Source organism: Genypterus blacodes, unplaced genomic scaffold (genome assembly GCF_046128005.1).
Source record: "Genypterus blacodes isolate CSIRO-AG114 ecotype Tasmania unplaced genomic scaffold, CSIRO-AGI_Gbla_v1 ptg000063l_1, whole genome shotgun sequence".
NCBI classification, from domain to species: Eukaryota; Metazoa; Chordata; class Actinopteri; order Ophidiiformes; family Ophidiidae; genus Genypterus; species Genypterus blacodes.
Window position 1 is genome coordinate 742,367 of NW_027466875.1, and position 16,837 is coordinate 759,203.

A 16,837-nucleotide genomic window follows, 5' to 3' on the forward strand; every position below is an offset into this window, starting at 1 on the left:
ATATAATGTTAAAATCTCGTTAGAAGCCACAAACGACTCTGTGTCATACTGTAGGTGCTACAACGAGGAAGAAGCTGCTATTGTCTGTCTGAGGGGGATAAGCAGCTATGACAACAAAGATGGAAACACTTGATCCTTCCACTTTATCATCCTCCAGCGCTGCTGTGACCTATAACCCTAAATCTGAGACAGTGATTTTACCAGGAGGGGTCGTCTCAATGGCGGGCATCACCGTGGTAACTGGGGGTGCCGAGCTGTCCTGCGGATCCTGCATGCTGGCCTTTGCTTTTTGGGGAACTCTTATCGGTTTCAGCTGTCTTGCTGTGGGACTGTGGGACCAATCGCTCAAGCCTGAGGGAAGAAAGTCTAGCTTACTGGGGCTGGGATGGGTGATCCTGGGTGTTTGTATCGGGGTGGTGGCCAGCGTGGTGGGGTTTTACCTGCTGACGAAGAGGAGGAGAGAGTTGACTCGAGCGGAGCGGGAGGATGGAAAGGAGGTGCTTGTGGAGGAAAGTGTGAGGGTAATTAAAACAGTGACCGTGTAAAAAGACATGAATGTATGAAATAGAATAAATGAGAATGAATGGAAATCTGAGAGAAGAGAAAATGTAACTGTGGATTGCTCTGTAAATTGGATTGCTTTGGCAGGAGATTTCCCTCCTATTACTCTCAGGTTTTTCACATAAGAACTTTGCCTTTCATTCTTTGGTATCCTCTCGCCTTCAAATGCAACACAAAGTGTAACATAGTCCATATTGTTGATTGAAAATGAGGAAACATCTATTTTAGTAATTCATGAATGTTCGATTAAATGTTTTAAGAGATTTATTCAATAAAAATGCCAAACATTTGCGGGTTCCAGCCTATACTGTGTGGATTTGCTGTTTTCTGCTATTTGTTATGTTATATCACTGGCATTTATCACTACTTTTGGACATTTTAAAGACTAAATTATTGATCAAATACTAAAAGATATTGATTTATTACTGTAGCCCTATATGTTATTGTTGCTGTGAGGACCGTGTACTGTATTCTTCATGTTTGTGAGTATGAATGTAAAATAGTGAGTCTGAGGGAGTGTGTCGCATGTCTCCATCTACTGGAAGAAAAACAAACTGTAATTGTTTTATTCGGATATTCATATTGAAAATAAATAATAAATAATCACAACCTCTTTTCATTTTGTTAAATACTTTATTTAAATTGTGTCGAAATCCAAACTATGGAAAATGAATGATTTGTTCGATGAGAACTAGAACTTAAATAGCCTAACTAACCTTCCACCTTAAACGTGTTCCAGCTAATCGGAGATCCATGACAAAGCAGAAAGCAGGTGTGTATTCGTGCAGGTATCAGACGTGTGTGTGTGTCAAATCACCTGACAGCCTCGGCTCACCCGGCCGTCACGTGTCCTTAGTCAAGTTTTAGGAAACTTTTTTTTCTCCTTCAGAAAACAGACACCTTGTGTCCCGCCTTCTCCTCGCGCTGATTGGTTACAATCGACCACTGAGCGGCTCTGATTGGCCAGACTAATAACCGTCAGTCCACGTCGAAATCAAAGAACGGCCCCTTCTTCAAACTGCTCGATCTGTAATTGATATGTTCTCCCGAGTTACAAGGCTAGACTTTGACTCGTTGGTTGAATAAAAGTCTTTGTTGAAGGATTAAGCTTCATGAGGTGAGTTTACCGAAACATCTCCGTCGAAGAGTGCGGGCGGCTCGAGTTGTTATTGTTTCGTTTCAATAAGTCCCAACTTTGACAACTTGCTGCAGAGATGTGAAGGTGTCCACTGTCAGTCACGTTACTTATTTATATGTAATGTCAACTCAGCTGTGCTCCTAGCAAGGCCCCTGCTTATCAAGATCAAGAGTATCGGCAGTAATAACCTGTTTCTTTCTTGTTAGATGTCAAGTTTGTGTATTTTAGTTCAAACGTTTGCGGTTTTGTGTGTTGTGTCTACGGTGCTGTTTTCTGACACGTTCATTTCGGTTTGTTACACGTTACATGTCCCTGTCATGGAATAAAACACAGTTAAACGGACCAAACGCTCTGTGAAGCAGAGATATAATGGATTAGTCCTTCTTGTAGGTATCGTAGGAACAACCTGTACCATTTCTCAACACATCTGCCTAAATATAAATGTGTGTGTACTGTGTAACAACTATTGATGGCATTTTCTAGATTTTCTTGAATGCCTAATCCCTCATAACATCACTCAGCAATCATTTGATTGTTGTTTTACATAAATGCAAACATGTATGTGAGAAGTGAAAGTGAAGGTTATTTCCCCTGTTTTCCATAGAAATCTTGTTTGAAATCTTGATTCACTTGATTGACACTGATTTTTCATGCAGGGCCAGTTTGAATTTGGTGAATATAATCACCTAAATGGCTTTAGACTCCACAGGATTCATGTGTATTTTTAGAGAACACACTCATTTAAAACCACCGAGAATTGAATTGCATCCTGACTGAGCAGACACTTCAGTTTCAGGTTCAGTTTGCCACTAAAGGAACTGTTGGTCAAAGATTATGTCCTCAGAAAGCCACATGACCATGCTTTACCATTTCTGAGCCTCTAGTAATTAGGTGAAGCTTCCATGACTTTCCTTTTGTAGTTCAGTTTTGCTGCACTGTAGATGAATGATATCCTAATCAATATTTCACCCTATGTTTTATAGGATGGATTCTAAAACACCCCCTGACATCAGATAAGCACAACACTACAGCGACAGCAAGCTGGGAGACGTCAGCCAAGTCTGCACGAGCGCCAATGGACCATAATGTAACGGCTGAGGATGGACGACTGGTAGCCATGATGACATAAAGCTAGCTCAACTAGTTTTATAAGGTGGTTAGTCATCAGGCATGTGGAGGAATTTCTGCTCTGAAAGCTTGGGGCTTTCAGAATTGTAGGGTCGTTTACGTCTGGTGTTGTTTAGGAGCAGGTTTGACAAGCACTCCATCAGATACACGTAACTGGACCATGGAGTACAGTGAGAGAGTCCTGAGTGGGGCTGGGGACCTGGAGTTTGACCCCGACATTGTGAGTGAAGAGGCAGGGAAGCTGTACTCAGAACTGCAGGTAAATCAACCCATGAGTTTGTTTACATTGTTGTTGTTGTTGTTCTCTGAAGTCATTATGTGGTGTCAGGCATAACATGTCCTCCAAGTGTGATCTAGTGCATCTGCCATCTTCACAGACAGTCATTGAGACCCACGGTGCAGATGTGGTGGAGTCTCTGGTGCCCATACTGGTGTGGGTCCTGGAGGGGCTGGCCAGCTGCAGAGCCCAGCTGAGAGAGCGTGAGGAAGAGGCAGATAGGGAGAAATCTGAGAAGGAGGAGCTCCTGGAGAGATACAAAGCTGAAAAAGCACTGAGGAAAGAAAGCCAAGAGGTAGGAAACTGAGTTGTGGTCGTCGTTGAGGTTGCACATGTTGTGTTTTAAGGTGGAGGTGTTTGACTGCTCATCACTTGTGTCCTTCAGAGGTATCTGGAACTGGACGACCAAATTGAACAGGAACGGCGAGCCATGAGAGGGAGAGACGCAGAGAAGGAACGGCGACAGAGAACACTAGAGACCAAAGCAAGAATGCAAGCTGATCAGTGTGAGTATTTGATGATTTATGATTTGACTTTAACTAATTGCACATTAGCTCTCACTCTACATGTGACATCTATTCATGCTTTCCTTAGCATCTCTCTTCTCCCAGTATCACTCCTCTCTCTTGAGCATATGATGACTATTTACATTATAAAGCTTCCTTACACTGTTAAGTTTTCAGTGATGCTACATGTACTGCCAGCGCTGTGTTGTATTTCCTCATCTATCTACGTTTGATGATCTACTTGCGTTACGATGGCTGTGTCTTTTTGCAGTGGTGGCTTTGGAAGACCAGAAGGCAAATCTAAGCAGAGAACTGAGCACCCTGAAGCATACAAACAACAAGGTCAGATAACTACATTTAATCTAAAACGTGTTTGCTACTGTATCACCACACAGGCAATACTTAAACACCCCATGATTATGCATTTAGCTGTTTATGTCGCTGTCATTCTCTCGCTTAGTTGACCATCACATATCGAGAACTGTTGGAAAACAGAAAGGACTCTGAAAGAGATTCTCCATTCAGGTAATAATCTCTCACTTCCCTTTATAATTGATTGTATGCATACACGCAGAAAGGTATTAAGGGTGTGGATGTCAGTGTGCGTCACTAAAGCTTCATTATGAATCACACACAGGCTGCTTTCTACCTGTTCTAAAACACTTAATCGAAACATTAATTATAATAAAATCTCTAGTTACATTTACATTTTAAGTTAACATTGGAAACAATGATGTTGAGCTACGTTTTCAAAATAAGACTCCACTGACTTTTGTTTGATACCCTGCACAGGAATCATGTACGGTCAAGGAATGCTGAACTCCCACAATTAGAATGCAGCACTAATGATAAGGTGAGATGAGTCACACCTTCTCTATCCCGTATGGATTCTAAATGTGTACAGTAGACAGTCTTGACAGTCTTTGCTCTTTTTCAGCCGGTTATCTCAGACACACACTCAAGTTCTTCCCCTCTGGAGGAGCCAGTAGCCAATGAAGGAAAGGCGATGGACATAGCGGTAAAGCCCAGCGCAGATCAGAGCTTTATCAGCGACATCATAAGCTCCACTCCTGAGTTGGCACAGTTGCACAGCATCATCGATGCCAGGTAATGATCTGGAACTAGGTGTCTGTGGACAGTTGGACACAAATTGCTGTTACTATGATGTGTTCAACCAAACCCCCACAATGGCTGTTCCACTAATCTTTGTTTAGATTAAATTGGGCAACATAGCTGGGATTAATGGAATGGTATTAAATTGTTTTACATTTCTTCTATCTGAACTATACTATACTTCAAATCAATCCTTGTTGGTGCAACCCAGCCTTTGATATTTAAGTAAAAATTATCTGATTCAAACACTTTTCGCCAAATCATGGATTAACATCACCCAGTATTGTTTCCCCTTTCCTTGTCTTTTTCCTCAGCAGCCCAGTCCAACCTAACACCGGGGTGCCTCTGGCAGGTGAGCCCAAGGCCAGCTTGGAGGACGAAATAAGGAAGATGGAGGAGAAGGAGAAGGGTGAGAAAGAGTCAAAGGAAGACAAGGGGCAGGGAGCAGAGGTACAGGAAACTGACGAAGAGGAGACGGAGGAAGAGGACAGCATGGAGTGGGAGCTGCGAAACACCGACTCTGTGTTCTCTGAGCTGTCCGAGCTGAGCAGGGACTATGTGGCGAGTGTAGACCACGGGGCCAGCGTCAGAGGCAAGTAATGACCAAGAACAACATTTAAAGAGCTCTTTTGGCAAAATAAGTGAATGTGCCGCTGCTTATTCTTGACCAGAGTCATAAAATCTCAAGAATTATCATGGACGTTGATAAGCACTTCCAAAATGAGTGTGTAGGTGAAGTTAAGCTGGCAATGGGTAGAGCCTGTTTAAATATCAGTGTTCCACGTGTGTGTATATGTGTGTGTTTTTCATCTCTTTTCCTGTTGCTCCTGTGCAGACGGTCCAGACCAGTTTGAGGAGATTCTTTTGCAGTATGAGGAACTGAAAGTCACCCAGTGAGTCCTTCACGTATGCTCTGACCTCACTCTGACTGTCATCCTGTGAATATTTTAGGGAGTTTCCAAAAATCAATTTAGTCTTTCAGTACAAATCCCAGGGAGAAAAATACACTAAGTCATGTTGGTGTTGTAAGTTGTTCGTCACCTTACAGGCCTTTTTTTACTCTGTCTGCTTGTTTCAGTGAGTTAGCGGATGCAGCCCGTAAAGCCTTGATATTCCGAGTGGTGGAGCTGACTGATGATCGCTCAGCTCTTCAATTGGAAGTGACTTCTCTTCAGGAAACGGTCTCTCGATTGGAGAGCCGGATGAGGGAGAAGGAGGAGGAGATGAAGAGGTAGTGGAGAATGTTCTGGACGTGCCCTTGCTACTCTATGTATATTTGTTTTATTTTGTTACGGTATCATATTGTTGTAGCAGAAGTTCTAACTGTGTGTCCATTGTCATAGACTTCGGAAGGAACTGGAAACGTGCCAGTCTGAGGATCCTGATGTAAGGAGATATTCATATTTACCTTTCCCAAGATGGAGCTTAAGTGTTACTGTGGTGATAGATTTGACTTTTTAGTGTTTAAGTTATAACAGATGTATGTTTACTCCATTCTGTTACCATTCAGGCCTCTCTGCCCACATCCATGCGCCGCTTCTCTCGTTCTGAAATGGCTCGTGTTGTCATGGAGAAGAACCAGTATAAGGAGAGCCTGTTTGAGCTGCAGGAGACAGTCAGACGTAGTCAAATAATCAGGTGACTACTGAGTCCGACTAGTTTATTATTTCATTATTGATACACCGATTAGTGAGTCTCTTACTGTTTAAACAAGCATTTTGAAGATCTGGTTTGCAGACTCCAGTCCATTTACTCTACAAATATATCCATTTTTTTGTACAGGGCAACACAGGACGAGAGGCTAACGGATGACAAAAGGTCAAGTGTCTGGAGGAAGTAAGTGTTAAAAATCAAAATATGACTATACTTGACAAGTCTAAATAACGTACAATGCATCAGATTAGCTGGAGGAGCTTCCCTCTCATAAATAATCAACCGTGGCCTGGTTGTCAGCGTACGACTTGGCACTGACTGTATTGGCATTTTGTCAAAATAGAGTTAATTAATTATTTGTCCTATGTTAATGCCACCTTTGGAATGTGGCGAAGTCATATGTTGAGTGTTGTGTGTGAATTGTTTCTATATTAAAGGTTCAACCGTTTGTTTGGCCTGACAAAGGATCCATTACTGCCACCTGCTGCATATTTTACCCGGCAAGCAGCTGCATCTCTGGCTCACTCTCCTCTGGGGTCTCCACAGCTACGGGCTGTCAGTCAAACTCAGGCTGAGTACGCTGCTGTTACTTGCCATGTCACTCTTGCATATGTCGTTGCTGTTCTAGTTTTTATTTATTTTTATTGTCTTCCTAAGTTTGGATGATTCTAAGTGGTGGGCTAACACCAGCTGTCTCTCCAGGTCTGCTTCTGCTGCTCCCTCGCCACGTGCCAGGCGGAGGGAGCTCTACAGGGACATTCGCTCTCACATTTGGGGAAAGCTAGGAAAACGGCAGATACATGGCTGGAGCACTCCACTGGAACTCACACAGGTAGTAGAAGCACATACATGGCTTCACAGGGACAGGGTGTTTATAGTGTGATGATACCATGCTGAGGAAAAGTTTTCTTTGCCGAGTCATTTCTCCATTCTGCTGTTAGTGAACAAGTTACACTGGTGAACAAATCCAGACCAATACATTTCCATCATCCCAACTATATCCCGCTGACACGATGTCATTATTGCAGGAATCCCATGGACATGTCCCAGAGCCAAAAGATGTGCCTGTGCTATTGCAGCTCAGAATGCTGGAACAAAAAGACTCCACAGCTAAGGTTGGTAAAGCCTCTACACTTGGACAACGGGACCAACCCTGATATTACATCTTTGGTTCTATGAGGCAGGCTCCCTAACATCCATGTTTTTTTCTACAGCTGAATTGTGCTCTTGCAGTCACACCTGAAATCTCAGGAGAGGCCACAGTGAGTCATCGTCCTTCTTAAATTCCAACAACCGCTCATACCTGAATCACCGTGGGCAACGCCATGCAGTCATAACTAACACTAGACAAGTTGCTTCATGCTTCATTCCAAACACTGTGTCCATCCTTCTCTGCCAGTGTTCTGTGTGGGTGGCTTCTGGCCCTGCCTCCAGCAGTGTTATTACAGTGATCGATCCAGCTCGGTCCAACACAGTGCTGGATCAGTTCAGCCTCCCTCCCACATCTCCAGCCCTTTGCGTCTGTGCCGTGCCTCCCATAGGTCAGTGCTGCAGATGGGCAGCCGCGGCAGCAGCAGCCCTGTGGTGTAACGTCAGAATATATGAATGATCCCTTTCTACTATACTGACTGGGAACACTGGAAAGTCAATAGTGCTTACTCAGCCTTTCCCCTGACACACTTATTCTCATCTTGTTATGACAGGCAAGACGGCAGGAACAGTGTGGATTGGATCTCAGGAAGGAAGGTAATGTATGCTGAATATGCAGCTCCCTTCAACAAATAACACTTTCCAGGAAGAGTTGTGGAAAACACCGCCTCTCACCCAGAGTCTCATTTCCTGTCTCTCCTGCTCTCACAGTGTGCTGGTGCACTCGGCCTCTAAAGACAGGAGGCGCTGTCTGCAGCGTGTTTTCCTGTCAGAGGCTGTTCATTCTCTCACGTGAGTTCTGCTCTCCTGTGTCTACCTGTGTGTCATGTCTGTCATAAGGAAACATGGAGATAGTGTAGTTGCTTACTCCAAACTTACTCTTATGTCACAGGTATGCCCAGGGTGATGTCATAGCCGGTTTAGCTGATGGGACACTAACTTTCTTCTCACACACTTCAGGTAACGGCTGTCCATCCTCCATTAACATCATTACCTCATTTAGTAGAATTTAGATATCAGTTCATGCAGAATGATTGAAACGTTCTGATTGCCATGATGTTCTGACAGATGGATGGGATCTGCAGTCGCCCACAGTGATGTCCCTGGGATCAACCCCTCTCCAGCCCATTCGCTGCTGCCTTGCCAAAGGTGACCGCCTGTGGGTAGGATACTGGAATCGGGTCCATGTGGTTGACATCACTAGCAAGAAAGTAGAGGTGAGACAAAGAGAGGAAGCATCCCCACATGTACATTATTTCACATCTTCACACCGCGTTTCACCTCAACACCCTTTGACCTCATCTCACCTTACAGCAAGTATTCTCAGTCTCTGAGCGCAGCGAGCAGCAGGTACGCTTCCTGTGTGCCGGGGGAAGTGGTGTTTGGACATCGTGCCGGCTCGACCCTGTGCTCAGGCTGTTTGATTGGTCCACGGGACGGCCGCTACAGGAAGTTGATTTTACTCCTCTGGTCACGAAAACATTAGGTACTGAAATGTTTTTTTTGTTCCAGAACTTGATGTGAAAATGATGTAATTTCCAGTTGAGCATATTCAGTGCAAAATGTCCATGAACATAATTTTTGCCATATTAGTGTCCCATCTGAAATGCCTGTTAAGTTTGTTCAGCTCAGCTAACACATGTGTGTCTTTCTCTGTAGGCCAAGCCTTCCTGACGCTGTCTCCGCTCCAGATCTCATCACTCAAAATCATCTCTAGCCGTCTATGGGTGGGCACAGGAAGTGGTGCCATCTTCTCCATCCCCTTATCTATAAGTAAGTTGTAATGCTGACTCAGACTACATGAATATTTCTTGTTAGAAATGGAATCTGCCAGTCTTCTTGACATTTTAATGGCCTTCCACAGCATCAGAAGCGGTTTCCATCCCGTACTGTTCCGTTGCATCAGCCCAACTGTGTTATCATGGACACAGACAAGCTGTCAGATTTATCATTGCTGCACCTGGTGAGAATCTAACAGCCATTCAACATGTTTAATACTTTCAAGGATGTTAGTTTAGTGAGATGCCGCAGAGTGCATCTGCATAAGAAATGTATCTCTTTGTAACTGTAATCCTCTCTGGCTCACAGACTGTTTGCAGACGTCCCCTGGCAGCAGCACTGTTACTACCTCTCAGCTTATCCTCAGTGGAGGAGAAGGCTACATCAATTTCCGAATTGGTGAGTTGAAGGCCAACAAAATACAAATTATTTAAACCTATTTCATGTATTGCGTCAGAGGTGTCAAACTGTTCTTCAGCACAGTAATTGACAAGTCATTAAATACTCCTCCTCCTCCTCCAGGCGATGACGCATCTGATGGATCAGATGAATCGCCCCAAGCTTCACCTCAACGGTCTGAGCGCAGTCACATGATCATATGGCAGAGTCCCACCCCCTCTTTTCCCAGCCCCGCCCTCTGATATCGCTCACCTCCTCCATCTGTCCTCATGAAATGGGATGAAGATGGAGCAAACACAGACTGTACACGTGCAGAGCAAAGACCACACTGAAGATGTTTCTTTCACGCAACTAAATGAGCCAACTTCTCAGGAGGGTGGCAGTAAAAATCTCCTCCATAAAGCTGATAAAGTACATCATCTCATTTTCATCCGTCCTTACCTCATTCGTGAAGTATTTCCAATCTTCCATACTTCGACCACAATGTCCAAATTGGAGACGTAGCCTTAATACTGTATGTGCTTTTTTCCTTCTTAACGCTGTTGCATAAGAACTTTAACATACGTGTTTACTGTGAGGTGTTCTTCCTAACAGTGGTTTGGAAGTTTTTTGACAGAGCTCAGATAACTTTAATGGCATACTGCGTTTGCTGTTGCTTGTCCAGTAAGAACACACACACATTACTTCATAATTCATTCCATCACATGGGCTTTTTCTGTCAGACACATTTTGATCTTAAAATGACCTTTATCAGCTGGTGGCTTCTGAAGCTGCTGTGTACTTACTTGTACTTTATTGTGAACTAGAACAGATCTTCTCTTGGGATGAAGATGGTGAGACTTATTTCCCTGGAAAGTGTTTTTTTAATTATACAGTACATGTACGGATGTATTTTGCACCTTCTGCCATGGTTGTTGGCATATAGTAAAATTATATTGAACTCTATATTTATATATATACATATATATACTTATATTTCTCCCCGTTTCCAATGTACTGTTTCTGTCATCTGAAAGAGCAACTAGAGTGCATGTTGATTCAAAGTATTTATTTTCTTAATTGTCTCTTTGGTGTCTTTCTTTTGGAGTAATTTGTTGTTTCATGTGTTTAATGTTTGAAGTTAATTACTGTGTTTATTGTTTTAAAAGAAGGGAGCGTTTTAAATGCCCCGTGAAGTATTGATGTGCAACGTTGACTTTCTGCACACGTGTTGATGTCATTGCACCCCTATTTACTTCTCCCAAAGAGTTAAGATTGAAGTTGAAGTGACTCAGGCTGTTGGAAATATGTTTATTTTCATTAAAATCTCTTAAATGTAGTAACATCAATCCTTAGTATGATGCACTAATACATACAAACAAACACTAAGGCAACAGGTAATTAAGTAGATCCAGCTATTAATCTAATTTCTCAATATTAACTACATTGCTTACACAGCATTGGTGCCTGCCTATGAGATAGCTCTTCATTGATCTTTGCTGTCCCTATGATGGGCTGCTATGAGTCCTTGGGATCCGTATCCTGCGGCTCACAGAACGGGCGAGGCGGTCCAGAGCTCCCATCGTTTTCTTCTTAGAATTCAGACCCTCGATGTTTCCACTGTACCACGTCACCCAGCCTGCCATGGACAGCAGCACCAGCAGGGCTCCCGTGTACACCAGCAGATCCCCAAAGTCTCTGCCTTGGATCTCCAGTGGGGCAAAGACTCCTAACATCAGGGACACCACTGCCAACAGATCCATCAGCACAGCAAACGCCAGGGCCAGTTTACAATGGGACAGGCCATCATACTTGTGCGCCATGGCTGCACACACAAATGGCATAAAGGTATGTGATAAGTGGAAGACACATTCTGTTTCCCTTTGTTTATCATCTTCAACAAATTCTATTCTGATATAAACTGGCCAGAAAAATGCCAAAATATAATCTTAATCTTTCCCTCCTTATAACTACACATACTAAAATGATTAGTAATAACGTTTTTAAAATACTAGTTTCTATGTTTTCAGGCGCGTTTTTCGCTGATGTCCTCCCCTGTTTACAGTAAGGACAGGTGCCACACCTGCCTGCCTGGTACGGGACATCGATTCAGTCTAGCACATTACAACAAAGTTACATTACATCACTACTTCATTCTAAGGACGATACCACAGGAACACTCACCGTCTGGGCGCTGAGTTTCCTCTGAGTTTGGACAAATCTAATGAGTTACCAGAGAGAAACGCGCCGGTTGAGTCTGGATCGTCTGTGTCAATACTGAAACCTGACACCGCGTCACCTGTATTACCTGTCCAGCACACGCACACGCATACACGCACACAGCAGGAAGCTCTACAACAAAATCCACGTAGTTTCATGACGTCGTAGACTTGCCAAAGCTTATGCAGTAGTTACATTACTCTGTATGTATGTGTATGTGTATGTGTGTATGTGTGTGTGTGTGTGTGTGTGTGTGTGTGCCTCATTAATTTTATTGCAGCAGGAAATGACGTGTGACACTGTTGGAAGAAAAAAAAAAGTGCGATAATTGTTATTGTTAGCTTGTTAGCTAGCGGACGAATTCGTGAAATGGAGATATGACAGAGTAATAACCTCTTATTACATGTGCACCATTAAGTTATAACAACCGTAAAGCGGTATGTACCAATTCTTGCGCAATATATGTCTCTCAAAGTGGGTTGTTGTAGTAGCGTCCGAATGACGAAGATGAACGTGAGACGCACAGTGAGGACGGGATTGTAATTTTGTATTGGCAGCTAAATTGTTGCTAACGCGGTGGCAGCTAACGATTAGCCACCCCGAGCTAGCTTAGCAGGCTCCCAGCCCCGTATACACACGCTCACAAACCTACATTACACTGCAGAATCCTCTGCAAGGTCCACAGCTGACGGAGCAGACATGTTGTTGCCCCTTTTCCCCCCTTTTGACAGCCATAGAATTGTCTCTGGTTTGCAAATTGACTGCCTATTAATATTCCTCGTTAATTATGCTTGCTAGTTAACTGTTTTAAAAGCGTAACATAACATAAGATTACGGTCCATATGAGCAAACCCTGTTCCCATGCTGTGCATTACTATTAAATATGCCTGTTGATATAAAATGTCCTTTAAATCTAACACTGATATTGTCACGCTGTCTTCTATTATGAGATGGAGGACGGAAACAGGACTGATGCTGCTTCTACATCCAAGAGCCAACACGCAGGCTCAATGCACCTACAGAGTGAGTCTCTACAGCTGCAACTGCATACAAAGGTTCTACCTGCAGGTTAGGGGTGATACATAAACATATATATTCTTCCAATGTCCTGTACAGCTCCAAAAAACGAGGACACCTATGAAATTTCCATCCCGTATGAGGAGAGCAACTTTGAGCAGCAGGGATTTTTCAGTCAGACTGACCAGAATTTTGAAGGTGAGTCTGAATCTGCTGTGATTTGTAATCGAGTCTCTCGCTCAAACATTTTAGAGACCAGTTGTTTCCTGTAGTTATCAGTGTGTGTCCTCCTCAGAGTCGACCCCCTCTGCTGGCCCGCCTCCAGTCGGCAACTCCTACATGGTGATCACCAACCTGCGGACCCAGCTGCAGATTTCCCTGGAGAAAAACTCTTGGCTGCAGAAACGGATTGAGGATCTGGAGGAGGAGAGGGACTTCCTCCGTTGCCAGCTGGACCGCTTTATCTTTTCTACAAAAAGCCACGGACAGGAGCAGAGTCAGAGCCAATACAGCAACGGTGAGGAGGTGTGACAGAGTGTGAGATGATAATCAAGTTTCCAGGCTGGTAAAGCAAATTCTGAAAACCTAAGTGTGTTCTCTCCCCGTAGGCTATGAACCGAGGCGATTCAACTGGAGGGGAAGAAGAGAAGAAGATCGTCCTGCTGGTAAAGATAAATAATTTAGCTTTCCAATCATGTATTTCACTCATCTTAGATTGCAGATTGCTCACATGTATGATGGCTCCCTCCTCCTTACAGAACAGAAGACAGACTCACAGCATTTCCCTTCACGTCACTTTATCCAGCGAAGGCCTGGGCCTCCATCTATGGGGCCGTCCAAAAACCACGTCTCCAGCTCAATAGCTAATCCGCTGGCGTCTATGAATGCTCTATTCAACTCTGCACCAGCCCAGGCTCTCCTGCCAGGCCACAGCAATGCCAGCAACACAGCCAGCGGTGGCAACAGCAACAATAACAGCAGGTCAACCATGAATGAAATGAGTGCACATGGAAACGTGGGCCCAGGTAATACAACTGAAAGGGCATGCAGCTTTGCAGAGGTAAAAAAAAAAGTGTTTGGGCATTTATATGTGTGATTTATCCCTTTAGATTCACTTTCACTCCTGGGAGAATCTGAAGAGTACTTGGAACAGGAAAGTTATCTGGAGGAGGAGGACATGATATCAGGGGAGGATGTAATTCCAGACACCATTAGCAACAACAGGCACACATTAAAGAGGAGGCGGGTCATCCGAGTCCCCAGGGAGCGGCAAAGAGGTAAGTCAGGGAAAAAAGAACCTGGAACAAATATTAATGATGCCACGTGGAGTCTTTAGCTAGTAGTGTTACAGTAGAAGCAAACTACGTCCAGCTTGTGTTCCATCTACACACACAAGAGGAGGCACACAAGCATGGGGCCGGGAGGAAGAACACCACTTGACATAAACAATCCGGGAAGGTTTTGCAGATCACTTATGATGTAGGAAACTGTTAGGCCTTGAGAGGAGACATGGTGACAGTTAGAGAGATGAATAAATGTAAAAAAAAAGACAAAAACTCAGGATTTGTTTAATTTCCCTGTCACGATCAGACAGATTGCTCATTTTCATTCTCATTCTCCAGTGAAAGATGCTGCTGGAGTGCTCTTCCGCTACAAGAAGATTCTGCTTACCTACCAGCGTCTGAAAAACATGTCCAAAGCTTTCCAGATCCACGGTGTGGACCGCAACACCGTGGCTTCCACCACACCCATCGCCGAGCTGCTTCTGGTGGCCCCGGAGAAGGTGGCAGAGGTGGGAGAGTTCGACCCGTCCAAGGAGAAGCTGCTGGACTACGCCCGCCGCTGCTACATCGCCCTTGATGAGGAGACACTCAGCAGGGTACAGGCCCTGAAGAAGAATAACCTGCTGCTGCCCATCTCCTACAGGTTCAGACACTGAGGAGCCAGGCTTTGGGCCAGGGTGGGCAAGTAAGGAGAGGAGGAGAAGTCTCATTCTGAAGCAGCGATGCCCAGAGGTGGGGAGACTTATTCTTTCCCAGTGTCCAGGGTTTGGCCATTTAAACTCATTCAGTTACTTGCTTTTCAGACGAATCATGCCTTATTTTTTAATATTTGTACAATCTTCAAGTACAATTTGCCTCAAGAGGGCCTCATCTCCATCACATCTTTAGAGTATTACAGATCCGGGAGTGCTTGCTGCTGCTGGAATGGGACACAAAGAGCAACTCCAGACAGCATATTCAGCACTTCTGTGTAATTCAGAATCTGGTTAGAGAAGTGGAAACCAGAATGTGTCTTTACTATTACGACTGTATGGAGACGACTGCATTTCATGGGTTAGATCAGTATAGATAACTCAAGCACATTCACATTTCAGCCTTTGTGGTTTGCAGAGACTTTTTTGTTTCCAGGTCTGTCTGACTTTTCTGGAACAGGTGGAGGCCGGAAAATCAATAACTGATTATCCGGATCATTTCAATGTTGACACAAAGCAGCAGATATGGTAACGTTCCACAGTAATACCTTATGTGTGCTAAAATCCTGCTGTACGTCATAGTTTAGAATCATGCCATATTGAAAAGAATCGTCTTTTGTTGAGGCACATTTATAGCCCTTTCATTATGTTCCTCAGTTTTTACTCGTTGCTTACATTTGTCTTGTTCATTGATGGTAATTATATGCATATATATCAAACTTATAATATTGTATGAAAATGATGATTCTGTTTCTCACAAACAGAGGTACGGTGTGTGACGGCGTCTATCGATGCATCAATGCGTTTTAGAACAATGTAGGATCACTTTCACTCTGTCCACCCACTGAATTAGAAGGGAGACTGTTGTTCACTTTTTCTTGCAGTGTCTTCAAGTTAAAAAGAGGGCAGGACTGTTTGAGAGAGAGAAACAAAGGTATGGCAAAACAATATCTTATCTGATATAATAGATTTTTTACAGTAATGAACTTCTGACAACAGCACCCAGTTTGCTTTGGTTTGAAATCTGATCCATCTGCAGAAACACTGGTGAAATGTTCATATCCCCCTCAGATGCATCAGGCACCCTGTCTCTGTCCTCTGTCTTTTGTTTCTGGCAGGAGAATGGGCCTAGTTTTTGATAACAAAGCCGCTTCACTACTCTGTTATATCGTTATGGCTTATACACTTTTTCTAATTTATATGCACTAATATGTCACTTCCTATGCTTCTGGTATTGAGGCCATTTTAATGCTTTGTGACAATACTAACTTTTGTAAAGTACTTTACAGAATATGTACACTGTGTATAGTTATGCTGGTTGTTTGTAATGTGTTTTGTTTCTGTGTGGAAAAATTGAGATGAATCACAAATCAGGCAATTTTATTATGCGAATTACAGCTTCAGCAACAGAAACTGAATGTACACTTGGAGGATCTGTTATTGCTCCTCAGTGCTCGACAATGCATGTGAAACGAGCTCTTTGGTGGTAGTTTGTAGAGGTCTTGTTGAGATTCATAATTTTACAAGGCTGCAGATGTGTTGTTTATTGTATGAAAATATGTAGTGTTTACTCTTTACTGGTGCAGTGAATCAGTAAGATTCCATATATAGAAAACATATTAGGTTTGAGCCATTTCATACCTCATTGACCGATTATCCTAATAATAGCCAGTTTTAAAAAAGTAATCAACTTTCTCATTTTAACTTGTTTAATATCTAATGACTTCTCATACTTATAGCGTATATGAGTAAGACACATATATCATGGAAAGGTCTTGAGTCAGTCAACTATGTTCAATCATGACGTCATTACTCAATGAAAAAATGTTGATCATTTTATAAACTGTACTGTTAACACAGAAATGTCATTAAAACAATTTCCTAGAAATATGTGTCGATTCCTCATTTGTTTCATCTTCAACAGACACACACACACAGGATAT

At 43.3% G+C, this 16,837-nt stretch overlaps 2 protein-coding genes and 1 long non-coding RNA gene across 7 annotated transcripts; 2 read left to right on the forward strand and 1 right to left on the reverse strand.

Annotated features, from left to right (window-relative positions):
- The first annotated feature begins 1,560 nt into the window (after positions 1–1,560).
- On the forward strand, positions 1,561–11,021 carry LOC143003883 (C-Jun-amino-terminal kinase-interacting protein 3). 3 transcript variants are annotated; one of them, XM_076154641.1, is made up of 29 exons: positions 1,561–1,678; positions 2,683–2,852; positions 2,944–3,086; positions 3,205–3,399; positions 3,490–3,610; positions 3,882–3,952; positions 4,071–4,135; positions 4,403–4,463; positions 4,548–4,717; positions 5,038–5,315; positions 5,559–5,616; positions 5,802–5,954; positions 6,067–6,109; positions 6,234–6,361; positions 6,506–6,559; positions 6,814–6,951; positions 7,079–7,208; positions 7,405–7,491; positions 7,591–7,638; positions 7,776–7,917; positions 8,080–8,122; positions 8,237–8,317; positions 8,418–8,485; positions 8,594–8,742; positions 8,840–9,011; positions 9,185–9,298; positions 9,390–9,488; positions 9,614–9,703; positions 9,827–11,021. In XM_076154641.1, the coding sequence occupies exons 3-29, from the start codon at positions 2,988–2,990 to the stop codon at positions 9,943–9,945; spliced, it is 2,976 nt and encodes a 991-aa protein (XP_076010756.1). In that variant the 5' UTR covers positions 1,561–1,678; positions 2,683–2,852; positions 2,944–2,987; the 3' UTR covers positions 9,946–11,021. The 3 variants fall into 3 exon arrangements, with proteins under 3 accessions (XP_076010756.1, XP_076010755.1, XP_076010757.1); XM_076154640.1 differs by having other exon boundaries at positions 2,683–3,086; XM_076154642.1 differs by having other exon boundaries at positions 2,683–3,086; positions 5,041–5,315.
- On the reverse strand, positions 10,980–12,119 carry LOC143003886 (uncharacterized). The gene is made up of 2 exons (XR_012963907.1): positions 11,867–12,119; positions 10,980–11,507 (listed from the first exon to the last, which is right to left on the reverse strand). It is a non-coding gene; the product is annotated as an uncharacterized LOC143003886 (long non-coding RNA).
- ccdc106a (coiled-coil domain containing 106a) lies at positions 12,058–16,517 on the forward strand. 3 transcript variants are annotated; one of them, XM_076154645.1, is made up of 8 exons: positions 12,058–12,105; positions 12,853–12,925; positions 13,019–13,117; positions 13,215–13,436; positions 13,528–13,584; positions 13,678–13,944; positions 14,029–14,196; positions 14,542–16,517. In XM_076154645.1, exons 2-8 carry the CDS (start codon positions 12,853–12,855, stop codon positions 14,856–14,858), a joined length of 1,203 nt encoding a protein of 400 aa, XP_076010760.1. In that variant the 5' UTR covers positions 12,058–12,105; the 3' UTR covers positions 14,859–16,517. The 3 variants fall into 3 exon arrangements, with proteins under 3 accessions (XP_076010760.1, XP_076010759.1, XP_076010758.1); XM_076154644.1 differs by lacking the exon at positions 12,058–12,105 and adding an exon at positions 12,187–12,287; XM_076154643.1 differs by lacking the exon at positions 12,058–12,105 and adding an exon at positions 12,198–12,339.
- Positions 16,518–16,837: the final 320 nt, after the last annotated feature.